The sequence below is a fragment of the Pseudonaja textilis genome, chromosome 4 (assembly GCF_049901715.1).
Source record: "Pseudonaja textilis isolate UNSWEBS1 chromosome 4, rPseTex1.2, whole genome shotgun sequence".
NCBI lineage: Eukaryota > Metazoa > Chordata > Lepidosauria > Squamata > Elapidae > Pseudonaja > Pseudonaja textilis.
In genome coordinates, this window is record NC_141993.1 from 75,218,714 (window position 1) to 75,238,031 (window position 19,318).

Sequence of the window (19,318 nt, forward strand, 5' to 3'; positions counted from 1 at the left end):
ACCATGTCCCCACACATAAATCTGCTAGCCTACATAATGCCTTCAGAAAAAAATCAAGAAGTATATTTTACAATCCTATTTTCTAAGATGTCTTTATTTATTCATTTATTAAATTTATACACTGGTCATCTCACTTTACAAAGTCACTTAAGAGGCTTACAGCAAATTACAATGCCTCTAAAATGTACTCTGATCTTCATTTAAAGTTACACTGACTTTTTAAACTCTTGTTTTATGGATATTACAATACTTAATATACAATTTCTATCTATTCGTATTTCAAGCAACAATTATTTTTTAGTGTTTAAATGTAATGGATATTTCAAAATAGTTTGCAATTTCATTTCTTCACAGTTATATTTAATCAAAGTTAACTTATATGAGGTGCAAATACTTAATGGCTGATCACTAAATAGCAATTTAAAAAATACAGGAAATCTTACACCATTAAGCCCTTAAAACCAGGCAAGCTAGATCTAATGTTAATAATAAACATAAATGTTCTGGCAAATATTTATAATTTTCTTAGGGTTTTTTTTTTACACATTTGTTTACTTTGGACTTTCTGAGATTTATTCACTGGTTTAATGCATATCATATTGTTCACAGCTCTGCATATTCCTTTTTCATGTTATAAGTAACATTAAAAAATAAGCATTCTTATTTTCATTCTTGAATATTTCTAAAGATATGAGGATCTCTTTGAATTTCCAATAATCTACAATGCAATAATAATATTAGCAATGTATTTACTTGAACTTCTTTTAAACTCAGTTCCAGGAAAAATAAGGTTCCTTTGAAGCTTATTAGTGTTTCTGCAAAAACATATTAATATTGATGAACACAGGAACAAGAGAGTCTTAGTTTGTTGTATTAATGATGCAATTATTAGTACTACTGTAAATCAGTAACATAGGAAACTATTTTATATCTGGTCAAACTATGACCCATGTTACCGTTCTCTGTACTATTAGGAGAAATCTGTGTTTTGAGGATTGAATCTACCCCACTTTTCTTCCAGTTTTAAAACCATAAAGTTGGAAAGAGATGTTTTGTTAAACTCTCGCCTGGTGCAGGGTGCCAAATTAAGGAATCTCTTGATAGATGTCTATCTGACTTCTGTTTGAAAATATCCAGTGAGGAAAAGACAAAAACAAAATGAAGTGGAATTGTTACTTCCTGTAATTTAGAAACTCTTGCCTTTCGGCCCTTTTCTGTAAGTTTTCATTTCTAATTTTTAGTTGTGCTTGACAGGATATCAGCTATCATCTAAAGTAGCTATTTTATTGACTAAGCAGTCATTTCACTATTTCAATCAAGTCATTAATAAAAATATTGAAGAGTAGAAAACCTAAGACAGAAGCTGGAGGCATCCAATTTAATACTTCATTTTGATGAAAAACTATTTTGATGAAAAACTATTGATGACATTCTTTGAGTGTGATATTTCAGGCCAAGTATATATCCACTTGACATGCTACCAGCACACATTTAATTAGCTTGCTAATCAAAATGTCACACAGTCTATTTTTGTTAAAACCTAGACACAAGGTTTTATCAATCAATGAAGCTACCTTATCAAAACATTGAGATAAGTTTAAGTGGATATCAGGTTTCACCCAACAGGCAGGAATGAACCATTTAGGCAAGTTCACCAACCCCAGCACTACAGATAAGCAAGATTTGTTGAAAACATTAGGAAGTCATGCCAAATAATCTCAGTAATCACAGGTGCTGCAATCAGTACCAAACTGATTTAAAGTATTAGTACTGCTTTATGAGGCCAAGGTGAGATCACACTTGAAATAATGCATTTTGGTCACCACAATATAAAAAAAGATGGAAAGAGTGCAGAAAAGACAAACAAAGATGCTTAGGGACTGGAGGCTAAAATAAAGGAACAACAGATGCAGGAATTGGGTAGATCTAGTCTAGTGAAAAGAAGGACTAGCAGTGACATAATAGCAGCTTTTCAATATTTGAGGGGTTGCCACAAGCAAGAGATATAAATGAAATTTTCCAAAGCACCAGAAAGCAGGATAAGAAGCAATGGATGAACATTAATCAAGGAGAGAAGCAACTTAGAAATAAGGAGAAATTTCTTGACAATGAAAAAAATAAACCAGTGGAATCAGTTGTCTTCAGAAGTTGTGGATGCTCCATTTGGAGGCTTTTAAAAAGAGACTGAATTGCCATTTATCTGAAATGGTATAGGGTCTTCTACTTGAGCATTAGGTTGGACTAGAAGACCTCCAAGGTCCCTTCCAACTCTATTATTCTGTTACTGGTCTACAGTCCCATGGATCCTCTTTATGATGACAAGAGATTTGTTTTCCTTTAGTCATCTAGCATATGACCCAATTTTTCAGTTCTGTTGGATAAAAGTTGAGCAGTTTCCCTGAGAAATGCTACAGTGCATTTCATCTGATCTTGGAAAGTTAAATGTGTTCAAAGAAAAAATATTCTCTGATCATTCTAATTTAAACATCTTCAATCCCATTCTTCAACGTTTCTTGGTGGAGCATATCCTTTTTTGTTGAAGAAGACAACATTGTCTATCCAGTGGTATCTGTAGCAGGGTTGAGGTGGGGCAGGAGAAAAAGAAAAGGTTCAAACTGATCAGATGGCAATCACAGTACCAAAATCAAAGCCCTGACTCTTTTTTGTACATGTGTCACTGTTACACATACCTACAAATAGGCAAGACTTTTATTGTGATACTGATTGCCATTTTCACTGTTTTTGTCCCCACTTTTAAAAACCAGGAAAAGAAGGAAAAAACCCCACAAAGATAATTATAATGCAAGTACATAGTAAAACTATGCATTGAAAGTATTCAAAAATGAGAAAAGAAAAGAAACAAGGCATAATATATCATTACAGCAATTAACAGTAACAATTGCATTTATACTTATCTTTAGGTAGACCTAAACTTAATGCCAAAATTCAGCCCAAAAATGTATGCTGCTAAGTGAGCTGCTAAGTGAGTTTTGTCCCATTTTACGACCTTTTTTGATAGTGTTGTTAAGTGAATCACTTGAGTTGTTAAATTAGTAGTGGTTGTTAGTGAATCAGGCTTTCCCATTGACTTTGCTTGTTAAAGGTTGCAAAAGGTGATCACATGCAACCGTCATAAATATGAACCAGCTGCCAAGCATCTCAATTTTGTTCACGTGACTATGGATATGTGGCAATGGTCATACGTTACTTTTTTCAGTGTTGAATGGTCACTAAATGAACTGTAAGTCAAGGGCCATCTGCATATATAAATATTATTCAAATACACACACACACACACACACACATATATACATACATATACATATATAAATTCATGATACATTTTTATAACCACAGTTCTTTTAAACTTACTGTATTATTCCATGTTTCATTATACTTTTCCGTACAAAAATCTACATCAATAGACATTTGGCTCATAGGTGGCAAATATAAAACCAGGTTTTTATCCCCTTGCAGACAAAAGTAATGTTTCCATCTTCATTGACTGAACAACACTCTGATGTTTTTATTTTCCTTTTAATTTGTATCTGGATAAACTCTTTTCATATTCATCAACACCTTTCACCAACCTTACCAAACATTCTGAGCTTTAGTTTTTCTGACAACTTGCCGACATATTTCTTCCTGCTGTCAGTAGTTTCTCATTTACTGTTATCCTATTTATCAGGAGTACACTGGAGTTCTCTATGCTATCCTACTTCTCCTCCTGTGCTATCTGATTTATCACGAACAGATACTGGAGTTCATTAATACCTTCTTTTTTTTGAAGTCCAAGATGTGCATTTGACTGCATGCTGCTTTGGTTTCCATTATAATTAAACAAGTCAGCATTACACTATCAGTTTCCCACCAATCTACTTGTTACTTCCAATTCCTCAGCTTAATTTCTGTATTGGGAACACTCAAGAGTAAAAGGTCCTCTATACCTTGAGCGACATGGTGGTTCAGTGGTGAAGACGCTGAGCTTGTTGATCAGAAAGTTTGGAGGTTCAGCGATTTGAATCCCTAGCACCACTTAATGGAGTGAGCTCCTGTTACTTGTCCCAGCTTCTGCCAACCTAGCAGTGCAAAAGCATGTACAAATGCAAGTAAAAAAGTAGGGACCACTTTGGTGGGAAGGTAACAGCCTTCTGTGTGCCTTCGGTGTTTAGTCATGCCGGCCACATGATCATGGAGACGTCTTCAGACAGCGCTGGCTCTCTGGCTTTGTAACAGAGATGAGCACCACCTCCTAGAACTGGAAATGGCTAGCACGTATGTGCGAGGAGAACCTTTACCTTTATATCTTCCTTGCCCTTTAATAAGACATCTGTCAGCAAGACAAGTCAGAAATTTCCCAGAAAGATTTGGAAGAGTTCATCTCAAAATATCTACAAGTGAGGAAAAATTTTATAGCACTACTACTTCATGTATATTCATGCAATTTTCTTTCAGAATGCATCATTCACATCTCTTTCTTGGCTAGGGGGACAATAATAGAAATACACAAATGTGCCAGTTTTATTTGTTTGTCTGCTTATTTTAATCCAGCGGTTCTGCACTGTTTTGCCAATTTTTTTATTTGGGTTTCTGAGAAGGAACGGATGTCATGCAATCTATTCCTCCATCTATTGCTTCTGTTCCTTCTGAACTAATTGCATGAGTCAACCATTGTATTCCAATCAAGGGCCTCATCTCACCAAATATCTTCTTAAATAGTATGTACTTAAATCACTGTACTGACTTGTTTATTTCTCATGCTCTGATAATTAATGTATAAAGAATTAAGGTTATTCGTGCAAACCCATTTCCTTTCTAATTTTCATTGAGTGGTTTAATAAATTTCATTTTATCAATATTCCTTCTTTTTCCTATACTGAAGAACTCTACATCAATTGCATCATGGTTTTCAACTATAATGAATTATAATGAAAGGTACTATACTATAGAAATTAAAGTTGCCTGACTCAAACCCACCATACTTCTATCACATATAGTTTGTATCAGTTTTTTTAAAAATGCTGCAAGCCATCACATGCTGAGAGAACATCTTCTAGATAATTCAGATTATGATCCTCTAAACCAGGGGTTGTCAAACTCAAGGCCTGGAGGCCAGATTCAGCCCGCAAAGGGCTTAGATCTGGCTTGTGAGGCTACTCCGGAAACAGCAAAGGACTGGTCTGCAGTGCCTCTACCTGTGAAATGGAGCTCAGGAGTGCACCCGAGCTCCATTTTCACTGGCAGAGGGTTGTAGGAAGTCATCACAGCTGAAAACAGAGCTTGCGAGGGCCATGGGTAGCCCTCCTGAGCTCTATTTTCACTGGCAGAGGGCTGCAGGAAGCCGTTGCAGCTGAAAATGGAGCTTGGGAGCTTGTTTTCACAGGCAGGGTGCTCAGACCACCACCGGTGCCCCCGACATGAGTAATGTCAAGCTGGCCATGCCCCCACCACCACCCCAAGGTCAAACACAACCCTGATGCAGCCCTCAATGAAATCGAGTTTGATACCCCTTCTATAAACCAAATCTCTCCATCAAGTTACTGATTTTTGGTATTTCTCTTTCCCCTTCGATGAATTCCATGAGAACACCACCCCTTTGAAATGATTAAAGTCCATGTAATAAGGTTATACCTGCTCTGTGCAATTCTATTTATCCATACATGCATTAGCACGTAGAGGTAATTATCAAACTGAGTTATTTGTTGAGGACTTGAAAACTGTTTCAGAGTTCTAATACTAAAGAATAGTTCATCCACTGGACTTGCTCCTACCTTGGATTGTCTGTTTAGGGAGATTTTTTCCACTGTCAGATTCATTTCTATTTCCTTCTTCCTTTGAACTAAAATCTTTAACTTCTCTCTCATCAGTTGAAATGGGATCATTTGCAATATCCATCCTTTGACTTTTCCCTTCAAGGAGTGTTACAAGCTTGCATTTGCCAACAGAGTGGAAGAGACTCCAGAGGGCATACTAACTATTACACAATGTCCTTAATATTACAAGCTAGGAAAATCATGTTTAGGACTCTGTAACGCATATAGGAATGGAAAAATATATGCTTAGATGTTCAAGATGGCTTTAGAAAAGGCAAAGGAACTTGAGACATTATTTCTGATGCATGCTGAAGAATTAAGAAAGTCAAAAAATACCAAAAAGAAGTCAGTATGTACTTCATTGGTGAGAGAAAGGCCTTCAGTTGTGGCAATATTAAACTCTAGAATATGCTTAGAAAAAAAGGAATTTATAAAAACCATCTTATTGTCTTCAAAAAGACAAGAAACCTACACACAGGTTGGGAAGTATATAATGAAACAGTCTGACTCCAGGTTGGCAAAATACCGAGGCAAGGAGTATATTTTATCCTTTTATTTATTCAAGCTATATGTTGAATATTTATTAGGGAAAGCTGGTTTGGAAGAAAATAAGCATAGTTTTAAAACTGGAGGAAGGGATTGCAATAATTTGTGGTATGCTGATGACACTAACAGCTGAAATGCAAAGGATCTGCAAACTCAAGTAACAAAAATCAAGGAGCATAATGAAAAAATTGGCAGTAAGTATAAGGAAGACTATCTAATGACAACAGATCCAATAACCTGCCCTAGAATTAGAATAGAATAGAATAGAATAGAATAGAATAGAATAGAATAGAATAGAATAGAATAACAGAGTTGGAAGAGACCTTGGAGATCTTCTAGTCCAACCACCTGCCTAGGCAGGAAACCCTACACCACTTCAGACGAATGGTTATCCAACATCTTTTTGAAAACTTCCAGTGTTGGAGCATTCACAATTTCTGGAGGCAAGTCATTCCACTGATTAATTGTTCTAACTATTCAGAAATTTCTCCTTAGTTCTAAGTTGCTTCTGTCCTTAATAATTTTCCACCCATTGCTTCTTGTCCTGCCTTCAGGTGCTTTGGAGAATAGCTTGACTCCCTCTTCTTTGTGGCAGCCGCTGAGATATTGGAACACTGCTCTCATGTCTGCCCTAGTCCTTCTTTTCATTAGAGTACACATACTCAGTTCCTGCAACCGTTCTTCATATGTTTTAGCCTCCAGTCCCCTAATCATCTAATCATCATTATCAATTTATAATGAAGATAGTGAAATGGGTAGTAACTTCTGCCTTTTAGGATCAGCCATCAACAACAATGGAACAAGCAAGTAAGCAAGCTGTCCACCACAGATTAGCACTTCGTAGAGCAGCCATGAAGGCCTTGGAAAAGATATTCACATGCCATGATGCATCTAATGCAAGCAATGATATTCATTGCAACATTCTACGGAAGCAAAGAATAGAGTTTGAAGAGGTGGGATTGAAAGAGTATTAACACCTTTGAACATTGGTATTGGAGAAGACTTCTGAGAATGCCATGGGCAGCCAGGAAAACAAAGCATAACAAAAAATGCATTATCAAAAAGAATAAATTCAGTAAAGGGATAAACAAATGTCTTGAATTACTCTACTTCAGATATGTGAAAATCAAGCTTGAGATATGTGAAGATCAACAGAATGACCAACAAGAAGCTGCAGAGATTCTATTACAGTGGCAATAGAAGAGTAAAAGGCCAGGCTAGGGTCTGATTGTCCTTGAGAAACTGTCAGATTGTCCTTGAGTCACTAAGAGTTTCAATGATTTTATGACACTTTATCAAAGTACACAGCGTGATCTTTTTACTGAAAGTGTCCGATTTCTGTCTTTTTCAACTGGCTGATGCCTAAGATGTCCATTTGTAGTTGATTCGTTTCATTTTTCACCGTGTTGAGCTTCCCTGTGTTCATGTTTATTATGTTCCACATGTCAACTGTTATTCTAGCTTTGCAGCTCTGGATTTATTTTCCTCCATGGCAACATCAGCAACTATGTAAATGTCCTGAAGGCTTTAATCTAGCTATATCATAGACACCATTAGTAACATTTTTTAAAAAAACCTCAGCTCATCCTCAAGGGAAAAGACAAAATTATTATTTCTTATTACTTTTTTAAGAGTGATTGATTAACTTGCATTGTCATCTAGTCTTACTTCATTGACATCATGTTCTTTGTGCAGTTCCAAAGTGGAAAGAGTAAATTTTTACATAGAAATGCTAAATCAATCATTATGTTTTCATGCTTTCTTTATAGTATTTAACCATGTACCTTTTTCTCATTTGAGCATCTTTTCCATCCTATATCTTTTTGAATGGGAGGAAACAAAAGTTGCAACTCTTACATTGTCAAGGCTCATATCCTTTATTCTTACCTTCCTTTCGAAGTCATGAATGATTCATTTTCGTTTCACCTTCCCTGGCTTTCTCTCACTTGTTATCCTATCTTGGGGACACATTTCTTCCTGCAACTGTCTTGACCATTTTTCACGGTCCAGAATTTCTTTGGGGAATAAGTTCTTTTCATCAAAGGCAGCTTTCAGGGCTATCAAACCAAATGAAACAAATTCCTTATTTCAACAAATATGTATTTTAATAAATATAAATAAATAAATATGCCATAAATATGTTAGTAAGAAATCTTATTTTCAAATCGGTCATTTATCTATCATACATAACTATTATTTTTCCAACATGTTGCTTTATTTTGCCAAGCCTGTGACCGACAGAAGAAGGTAATGGGGATACAGTGGTTAGAATGCAGTATTGCAGGATAATTCTGCTGACTGCAGACTTCCGGTAGTTTGTCAGTTCAAGTCTTGCTAAGTCTTAAGGTTGACTCAGCCTTCCATCCTTCCGAGATTGGTAAAATGAGGATTCAGATTGTTGAAGGAAATATGCTGACTCTGTAAACTGCTTAGAGAGGGCTGTAAAGCACTGTGAAGCAGTATATAAGTCTAAGTGTGATTGCTAATTATGGCAGCTGATCACAAAGCATCTCACAGTGGCTGACATGGTCCATATCTGGGCACCTCGTTTCAAAATGAATGTTAAACCAGCAATAGGAAACATTGGCTCCCATGAAAAGTAAAGAAGAGGTGAGGGGTCAACCTATTTACCAAAGCACTGAAAGGCAAGACAAGAAACAACAGATGGAATCTAATCAAAGAGAGATCCAACCTAGAACTAAGAAGAAATTTTTTGACATTGAGAACAATCAATCAGTGGAACTGCTTCCCTTTAGAAGTTGTGAGTGCTTCATCACTGGAGGCCTTTAAGAAGAGACTGGACAGCCATCTGTCTGAAATGGTATAGAATCTCCTGCTTGTGTAGGGGATTGGACTCGAAAACCTCCAAGATCCCTTTCAACTTGATATTCTATGCTCTTTGCTCTAAATCCTGTTGCCCCAGGTCCTCTGAATCTTGGTAATACCACTGTATTAGATTTGTGGCAAATCCAATCTTCATGAGAGGTCTTGGGAAAGAATACTTATGGCAATCAATTTAAGATTACATATTGGGTTTATATATAGTGTAACAATCTTAGACCAGAAAGTCAAAATTCAAGTCAAAGCTTGCCCAAAACACTATTTGGCATTAGGAAATTACAACATTTTTCTTTTCCCAACCTTGTGGTTGATTTAACTTGTACATTTCCAAGGGGAATTGGTGAAAGAAACAAACATTTAATAGTACAACAATGTCAGCAAGATCTATCAAATATTGTGTCTTTTGATATTTTTTTTACCATTACATTGGATTAGTCACCCTTCTGTGTAAAATAATGCTTGCAAATTTCTGAAACCAAAGAGTTAACAGTAAAGCTTACCTCATTTTGGCTTTTCTCCATTGTCTAAAAATAGGATTTTTTTTTAAGAATTAATGAGAGAATTCTCAAGTGTTTCCTATAAATTTAAGAATAGCATTTTATATTGAAAGCTCTGGGGAAATAGAAGAGATTCAACTGTCTGGCAAGATTAATAACAGTCTGGAAAAGTAAGTATTTTGCCAACTGAGATCATATGCCTAGTTATAGTAATCAAGAAGCAGTTTGGAAATTGATCTGACTTCCAAAAAGTTAATTTTTAATTTGAAAAATTGGTTTTTGGAGCTGAGCAGGATATTTTTCTTGGTTTATGCTGAATCATCAACATAACTCCAGTTTCACTCTTTTTGTTTTTCAGTTATTTTCCATTTAATTCCCAGTTGCCTCTTAATACACAGCTTGAAGAGGCAACAGCTTTTTTTTTCACCTACCATCGAAAGTGCTTATGTTGGTATGTGAAAGTAGTCTTATTGCTAGTCCTATTCCATTCACATTGGCAATCTATGAATGATCTCAGGTCTTGGCAAGAATGCTGCCTTAATGATAAAGATTCTCTATTCTGATATTTGATGTGGATATTTTTGGATCAAGTATCCTCCAAGGACACTATTTGGACATCAAAGGAAAAATCACATATCATATTGCATTTGCACAGTCCCAAACTATGCTTCTTTTATCTGATTAAATCCTCTCTTAATTTGTTGAAAGATATCAAGATGAATGTTAGCAAATAAACATGTCTTCTTCAATTATGGAATACTGGAAATGAAATACATTAAGGAATTGTTTAGAACAAGGCAGGCAGCGAGGGAGAAGTCTGCTCATATCATTTCTGAAATTCCCCAAATCACAGATCAATCACTTTGTTTGTAAAACTAGCACCATCTAAGATTCATTCTTCCCTCTTCTTTCCATGGTAACTGATGTAGAGAGAAGAGAAAAGGAGCTGAATTAGGTCCTTTGGCATCAAACATCTAGAAGACTATTAGACCAGTTATCCTGATTCCAGCTCTTTTTTTAAAACTAATTTTTATTAATTTTCTTTTTTTTTTACACCATAAAACATCATGGTATCAACAACGTCCTTGGCATCTATACAAGATTTTGATTTAAATATCATATTGCATTATATTGCGTTTATCTACTATTAAATAATACCTTTAGCTATAATTACTATTCTTACATCTTTATATAGTTTACAAAATTTTATTTTACTTTCTTAAGGGTTGTTTCAATTAACATTTTTGTCTCACTTCTTGGTTCTGTTTGTTAGCCACTTATACCAATTGTTCCAAATTGTAAAGAATTCAGAGTCATCTTTTTCTTTCAATTTCATTGTTAGCATATTCATCTCAGCACTTTCTGTTACTTTGTGTATTATTAGTTCTTCATTAGGGATATTTGGTGTTTTCCATACCTGCACAAAGGCTATTCTGGCGGCTGTTATAATATGTAACACTAGGTATTTTACTTCTTTCGGTAGTCTTTCTTTAATGATTCCTAATAGGAAGGATTCCGGTCTGAGGTCAATCTGATAGCCAGTGATCTCTTTTAACCAATTTTTAATTTGAATCCAGTATGTCCTGGCCTCGGGGCACATCCACCACATGTGATAAAATGTACCATCAACTTTTTTGCACTTCCAACATTTAGGACTCATATTGGAGAAGATTTTTGCCAATCTTGTTGGGGCTAAATACCATAAAACATTTATAAAACATTTTATATATGTTTTCTTTGTATGCGGCAGATACCATTAATTTATAATTTATATTCCATATTTTTTCCCATTCCTCTAATTCTATAGTGTATCCAAAATTCTGTGCCCATGCAATCATTGTACTTTTAACTATTTCCTCTTCCATTTTAAAATCTAATAAATATTATATATTTTAGTTATAAGTTTTTGTTCCGGTCCCATTAATATTTTATCTAGTTGGTTCTGCCCTTTGTCAAATCCAAAATCTTTTGAGTCTTTTTTATATTTATTTTGAATTTGCAAATATGGCCACCAATTGATTATAATTCTGTTTTCTTTCAGTTCTTGGTTTGATTTTAATTTCCCTTGACTATTTAATAGTTCTTCATAGCTTAACATTTTCTGTAGGTCTAATCTATTTGGATGTATTATGGCTTCCATGGTTGACAGCCATCGTGGGATTTCTGTATAGTGTTTACTTTTGATTTTTTTCCAAATTGTAATCAATGAATCTCTTATTAGGTGTTGATTGAAATAGGTATGTATATTACTTTTATTTTCCCACAAAAATGCATTCCAACCTATCAAGAGGTCATGTCCTTCTAATGTTAAGATTCTCTTGTCTTTTAATTTAAACCAATCCTTAATCCAACTCTACACCACTGCCTGATAATAAAGCTCCCATTCTGGTAGTCCGAGACCGCCTCTGCTCCTATTATCTTGTAAAAGTTTCATTTTAATACATGGCCGCTTGCCCAACCAGACAAACTTGGATGTCATTTTATTTAGTTCTATAAAAAAAGATTCCTCTAGTTTAATTGAAATCTTTTGGAATAGATATATTAGTTTTGGTAAAGTATTCATTTTCAGTGTTGCTATTCTTCCTAATATAGACAGTTTCAATTTGGCCCATAATTCCAATTCTTTTCTGATTTGCTTAATCAGTTTGACATAATTGTCCTCTTTTAATGATGAACATCTGGGTGATATACAAATTCCCAGGTATTTCACCTTTTTTACTATTTGGAGTCCTATTGCATTTTCTAATTCTACTTTCTGTTTTATTGTAGTTTTTGACTATCATCTTAGTTTTATTTTTATTTATTTTAAATCCTGCTTCTTCCCCAAATTTTTCTATTTGTTGCAACAATACTGGTCCCGAATTCATTGGATCTTCCACTATAAGTACCAAATCATCAGCAAATGCCTGAACTTTATATTCCTCATTTCTAATCTTAATTCCATAAATCTCTGGGTTTTGTCTGGTTGCAGCTAGTAACACTTCTAAAGACAAGATAAATAACAGAGGCGATAATGGACACTCTTGTCTCACTCCTTTTGCAATTTCAAAATCTTCAGTATGATCTCCATTTAATAATACACTTGCTTTTTGATTTGAGTATATTTCTTGTAGTGTTTTTTCTATATTAGTGCCAAAATTCAGCTTTTTAATTTGATATAGCATGAATTTCCAATTAAGATTGTCGAATGCTTTTTGTGCATCTAAAAAAATTAAAGCTGCCTGTTTTTCTGGGTGAGCTTCATAATATTCAATCGAATTTAGTACTGTCCTAATATTGTTTTTAATTTGTCTATTTGGCAGGAAACCATTCTGGTCTGTGTATATAAGTTCACTCAAGATTGGTTTCATTCTTTCTACTAATATTGTCATAAATATCTTATAATCCGTGTTTAGCAATAAGATTGGCCTATAGTTTGCAATTAGTTGTTGATCAGTGCCATCTTTTGCAATTAAGGAGTTGTATGCCTCAGACCAGGACCTCGGAAGTCTAGCTTGCGTTAATGACTCATTATATAGTTCCAGTAATATTGGTTCAAATATTTCAGATAAATTTTTATATAATTCGCCTGGTAGAACATCTGGGCCTGGTGATTTATTATTTTTTTGTTTTTGTATCGCCTTTTGTAACTCTGTTAATGTTATTTCTTTATTAAGTACTTCTCTATTTTCTTCTGAAATTGGGCTCAGACCGTTTCCTTCCAAGTATCTAATATTTTCTTCCCTAACATCTTCTTGCTTGTAAAGCTCGCCAAAATACCTTTGTGCAATTCTCTTTTTCTCCTCCATCTGATAATACAGTGTCCCTTATCCTTGGGTTGCTGAATTAGTCTTTTTCTTTTTCTCTATTTTTAATTTATGGGACAACCACCTTCCTGGTTTATTTACTGATTCAGAGAAATTGTGTTTAAGAGTTTTTAAGTTACGTGCATTTTCCTCAATATCTATCAAATTTAGTTCATGTCTAATCATCCCTATTTCTTTCTTAACTTCCATATTCTTTGGGTCTTTTTGGAGCTCATATTCAAATTTTTTAATCCTTTCTTGTAATTCGTTCTGTTTCTTCCATTTTTCTTTATTTTTCTTAGCTATATAGGCTATTGATATGCCTCTCACGAAGGTCTTTGTAATGTCCCATAAATTTTGTAAACTAGTGTGTTGTTTTAGATTAACCTTAAAGAATGTTTCTAACTCATTTTTCATTCTTGAGATATATTCTTTTTCCTTTATTATTTGTGAATTTAATATCTACCCCCCTTTTCTTTTGATCTGCCAATGCTGTAAATAACACACCCAACTTGGGATATTCTAAATATTTTTATGCTGTTTTTGGATATGTACCTCCTATAGGCATATAATTTCAACATTTTGTTTAGTTAATTTGGTTAATATTTGTTTCCTCTTGATCTGGGAGTTTAATCCATTGAAGTTTATTGAGAGTAATTTAATCTCTTCTTCCATTGTTCATTCTGAGTCTACCTAAATCTTCTGTTTGTTCTTGCTTCTCTTTGGGGTCTTGTTCTTAGTCCTTCTCTCCATGGGTATTCTCTCTTTTCTTTGCCTCTCTCTTCTTGGTCCGTTTCCTGTATTCCCTGTTGCTGATCTTCTTGTTGGTCCTTCTGACTCTTGCTTTCTGACTCTTCTTTACTGCTCCCCTCTTCCTCTGTTTCCATCAACTGATCATAAAGTTCTTGCGCCTTTTCAGTACTATCAATTTTTACTCTTCTTTCTTGCCACGTCACTAGCATTCCTTCAGGGACCAGCCATTGGAACCAGATGTTTTATTTATTTAGTAGTATCGCCAGAGATCTGTAGTCCTTCCTAAACTCTCTTACCTGCCTCAGAATTTGTTTCAAGGTCGTAATCTCTTTTTCTTTATACACCATCAGCTCATCCTTTGTGATTCTATATACAATGTCTCTTACATTTTTTCTGGTGAACCTGATGTGGACCTCTCTAGGCAGCTTGTTTCATCTGGCATAGTTTGTATGGATTAGGTAGACCTCATCTAATTCTTTCACTATTTCCTGCTGGTCCCTTTGCAATGCCTCTGCTATTAAGTGGTACATTATGTCTCCCAGGTCTTCATCTTTGGATTCCAATACATTTTGGAACCTCAAATAGAATGCTGCACATTCCATTTCAAGATGGATGATTGAATCTTCTAAGTCTCTGTTCATCTTTATTACTTTCCTATCAATCCCTTCCAATCTCTTATCTGTTCAGCTTTAGTTTCTATATTTTTATTCTTTGTTCATTCTTCTCCAGCGTCTGTTGGATCATTCCCATCTTCTCCCCTAAATTTTGAATCTTACCCTTCATTTCTCCCACTTCCGTCTTCATATCTGTATGGTTATTAACCATTGTCTCCTGCATTTTAAGCATTATTTCTTAAATAGCTGTTAATGTTGCTTTCATCATCTGCATGTTGGCCGCGTTGCTCATCTTTTCTGTATTCAACATTCCTTCTATTGTTTTTTGGCCCACTGGAGATGCAATAGACATTGATGAACCAGACATTGGTTTTTTTCCCTTTCAGGTTCACTGTTGTAGTACTGGTCATATTCCTAACTTTATTGTAGATATCTTCCCACTTTACCATTCACTGTTTAATTTTTCTTTTGTTATTAGTTCTATTCAGTAGTTTCCCTTAGAATATAAATATCTTTTCCCACTTATGATATTCTAAATTATTCAGATTTGATTCAATCTTTTATAGAATCTGAAACTAACTGAATCACCAAAATTAAATAAGATAAAGAAGGGAGAGAGCTAAAGGGATGACAAGAAGGATAATATCAAAATGAAAGAAAAAAGGGAGAAAGAGTGTAATATAATATCCTAAAATATACTTGCTGTAAATTGTTCTTATACAACTATTTTATATTACTACATTATGGTATATCAACTGTATTGTTTATCTTTAACTGTAAAGTTTGGTTTCCTTTAAATAATTCTATATTCCCCTTCTTGTATATATGACCTGACTTATTTCATTAGTTGTTAGTAATCAATCAATCAATAACCATCAAAATAGCATTTCACCAGTTTTCAGTTTCATATCATTTAAACTTTTAAATTCTTAATAAATTCAATCAAATGTTAATCAAAATATTATTTCATTAATTATATTCTATAAAAAGAAGTCCAGTAATATTCAATCACTTTCCTTTCCTTGTCCGTTCACGTTTTGTTTAGTCACAGTCTGTTACATCAATTTCTCTTCTCTCTGTATAATCTCAAAGTGTCACTTCCGTTCTTGGGTTTAGTCCTGTCTCTTACTTTTTTTTCCCATTGTTCTTCTTTTACAAGTCACAAATCCATCAGATTAAACTCCAAATTCCTAGATAATCAGTCTAAATCAACTCCAAATTTTTCAGAACAGGTCCAAGATACCAGTCAATCTTTAATCAACTAAATCAGCTTTGATCTCTGTCTTAAGAGTTCCTTGCTTTCACAGCTGGTTCGCCATTTCCCTTCGGACTTCTGTCCTCTTATTTAAGACTCACAGTTCTGCCGTCTCTCTCTGCCGTTTCTCTCTTCGACTTTCAGTTTCCACCTCCTTCACTCCAAGTTCAATCCATCAATTGATGCCAAAAACGCTGTTCATGCTCTGGTATCTTCCTCATTGGGCTAAAGCGCTGCGACTTCAGTCTGCCATCGAAATGGCCGATCACTCACACGTTGGAGCAAATGAGGTCTCCCTCGAAGCTGTCAACAGCCACCACTGTCAAACTTCTCCTCAGGCTTCCTTACACCTTCGTCTTCCCCTCCAAGGTCTACGTGCCCCTCACCAGGGCTTCCAAACGCGCAGATTGGGGATGAGAGAGCAGAGGTTGCTCTTTTCTCCCCAACCTGCTGCGGTGCTGCAACCCATCCTGATTCCAGCTCTTATGGGAGACCAATGAACATATTCCAAAACAAATCCCACCCAGCTCCTTCAAACAGGTACCACCATACTGGCTCTACCCTGGAGGGATCAGTATTACCCAGGCTGATGCAGTAGTGGCTAACCTTTTCAGCACTGAGTGCCAAAATGGGAGCATACATGTACGCATGCGCATAACTGGAAGCTTAGCTTCCCGGTGCACACATGGGTGCCAGCCACCTGCTCTTCCAGTTTCTAACGTGCATGTGTGTGTGAAGACCAGCTAGCCGGCATGCATATGTGCTCCAGAGATCTGCTTTTCCAGCTTCAAGCACTCCCATGCATGTGAAGACCAGCTGGCTGGCATTCAGGTGGATGCCAGAACCCAGAAGAGCAATGGGTGATGGCTGGCATGCCCAGAGAGATAGCTGCATGCCACTTCCAGCATGCATGACATAAGTTCACCATCACAGGGTTAAAGGATCACATTCTCCAAACATCTATCCACAAACCTTCCTTATCAACCTCTGGAACTTTAATTCACAGACAAACCCTCTCTAGCAGTGGTCCCCAACCTGTTTGGGCACCAGGGACTAGTTTTGTGGAAGGCAATTTTTCCATGGACTTGTAGGGAGGGGGAGGAATGTGCAGCCTAGATCCCATGCATGCATAATTTCTTTTGCCTGCTGGTCACCTCCAGCTTGTGACAGTTCCTAACAGATCACAAACTGATACTGGTCCATAGCCTGGAGATTGGGGACCCTCTGCTCTATAGCTAAATAATAATATAATATAATATAACAAAATAATAAAATAAAATAAATACTCATTCCCAGGGTTTTAATAAGACTGTCAACTTCTATCCAGGGGGAAAGCAAGATGTAAATGAAATAAAAGATAAATTACACGGAGGTAGCAACACAAGATGGAAAGAATAAAACCAGTGAGCATTAGCCTGATCTTCTTCTAATCTAGTTATAAATGTGCAAAGAATTTAATATCCACTAGAGTTTTCAAACGTGTCTGGGCTGTCTCATTTTGGTACATGCCAAACACCATTTACAATTTGGATCACAGATTTTCTAAGTCTTCCAGATTTCTTAATTCCCAAAAGGGCTCCCACAGGCCACACAATAAATCCAAGACCTCCCCATTACCTTCCTCTCATCTTAAAAGAGATAAGCTAGTGGCATTAATTTTTGCCTCTCGCCTGTGAGACTCAGTGTAATGAGAATATAATAAATATCTACTTACTTGCTGAAAGAGTAGGTAGTTTTAAATGTTTGGAAAACTTCTCTGATAACTTCTCCCCAGAGTATTTGTCAGGGTGCAAAAATAATTCGAGCTCGTTCATATCTGTTATCTCCTTCAGGGCTTCAATCTTCAGTGACCTAAATACAACTTGTCCAGAACCAAAGGGTCATTCCAAAAGCAAATTCCAGCGGGAGTAAAATCACCTAATCACATTAAAGCCATTTGTGTGGCTAAAAATGTTCAGCCATAAGTCAAATAAAGAGACTTAGAAGACCAATCCTCAGACCAATTGCTCTAGAAACACCCCATAATTTTAATTAAATGGCATTTTTTTCCAAGATAGCTGTATAAAACCCATCTCTGGCCTGAAGTCGAATTTGAAACAAAATTTGCTGCTGACACATCCAGTCACCTTCCACTTGTAGAAAGGTGTCAAAATGCCTTTCTTCTGAGGATTCAATTTTCCCGCTGAGAGAGCTCCGGCGCAAGGATATGGACAACTGTTTGAAAGCTGGATCTTTGTATTTTTCAGGAAGGTGGTGGAAGCGAGAAGTCTGTGTTCCTGGGCTACCTGGGTTCTTATGGTAAGTCCCTGGTTTTTATACCCTTTTCTCCCTTTGTGAGTTGATTTCATGTGAATGTTTGTATTTGTGCTTAATGTTTCAACTCCTGTTTGAGTTTGTCTTTATTTCTGCCAGAGGGCAAACTCCGTAGGGTGTGGAAGGCAAACTCCGCGGGGTGCAGAAGGCAAACTCCGCGGGGTGGTTAGATTGTATTATCAGTTTTTCCTTATATCTTTTAGCTTTATAATGGTTTTTTTTCATGTTTGTTTTGTGGCAATCTCCTGTCTGTCTCTTTTGTAATTTATATTTTTTGTGTCTTTTGTCTGTTTGTTTTGCTTAGTTGGTATGTCCTGTGTTTGTAAGGGTTTCCTTTTCTTATTTGTCTGGGTTTCTTAATTACTTAGGCTTTTGTCTATAGGAATTCTTTAATACCTTTTATTTGATTCCTTTTCCTATGTAAGTTTGTTTTATGGCTGGCCTGATGTTCCTCTTGGGCTTTTCCTGTTTGAGTGACACTACTGTCTTCGTGAAGTTCCCTTTCCACACACTCATAGACTCCAGCATTCTTCTCTAATTGAAGGCCAGACATTGTGATCCTACAGCATTCTTCCCTGTGGCTCCCTGGTTCTCTGGCTCTCAGAACTTCTTGTGGCTATGTCACAAGCTGCATGGTTGGGTTTCTCCCCAATTTTAAGGCAGAAAGCACACAAAAATTGTAACCCTAAAATAAGTTTAAAGTTAGATTTTAAGAAAGAAAGAAGAGGGGGAAAGAGAAAAAGAAGAGAAACAGCCACATTAGAGAAGAAAAACTATTGGAAATCCCAATCTCATTCTATCTGTTTTCTGACTCTGTCCATTTCATATCATCATTTCAGTCACTGCAACCCATAAAGTAGCAAAAATAGTATGCCTATGTCCTAAATTTAGAGCCATCAAT

The 19,318-nt window shown here is 35.9% G+C and overlaps 1 protein-coding gene across 1 annotated transcript in view; it reads right to left on the reverse strand.

The window, feature by feature from the left end:
* Positions 1–799: 799 nt before the first annotated feature.
* Positions 800–19,318, reverse strand: part of WDR49 (WD repeat domain 49) — a 137,101-nt gene continuing 118,582 nt past the window's right edge. The window contains exons 18-20 of the mRNA XM_087933396.1: positions 17,819–17,965; positions 8,247–8,416; positions 800–2,569 (exon numbers count right to left, since the gene is read on the reverse strand). Of these exons, the coding sequence (XP_087789522.1) occupies positions 8,271–8,416; positions 17,819–17,965 (293 nt within the window). The 3' untranslated portion in view covers positions 800–2,569; positions 8,247–8,270. The remainder of the gene's footprint in view (positions 2,570–8,246; positions 8,417–17,818; positions 17,966–19,318) is intronic.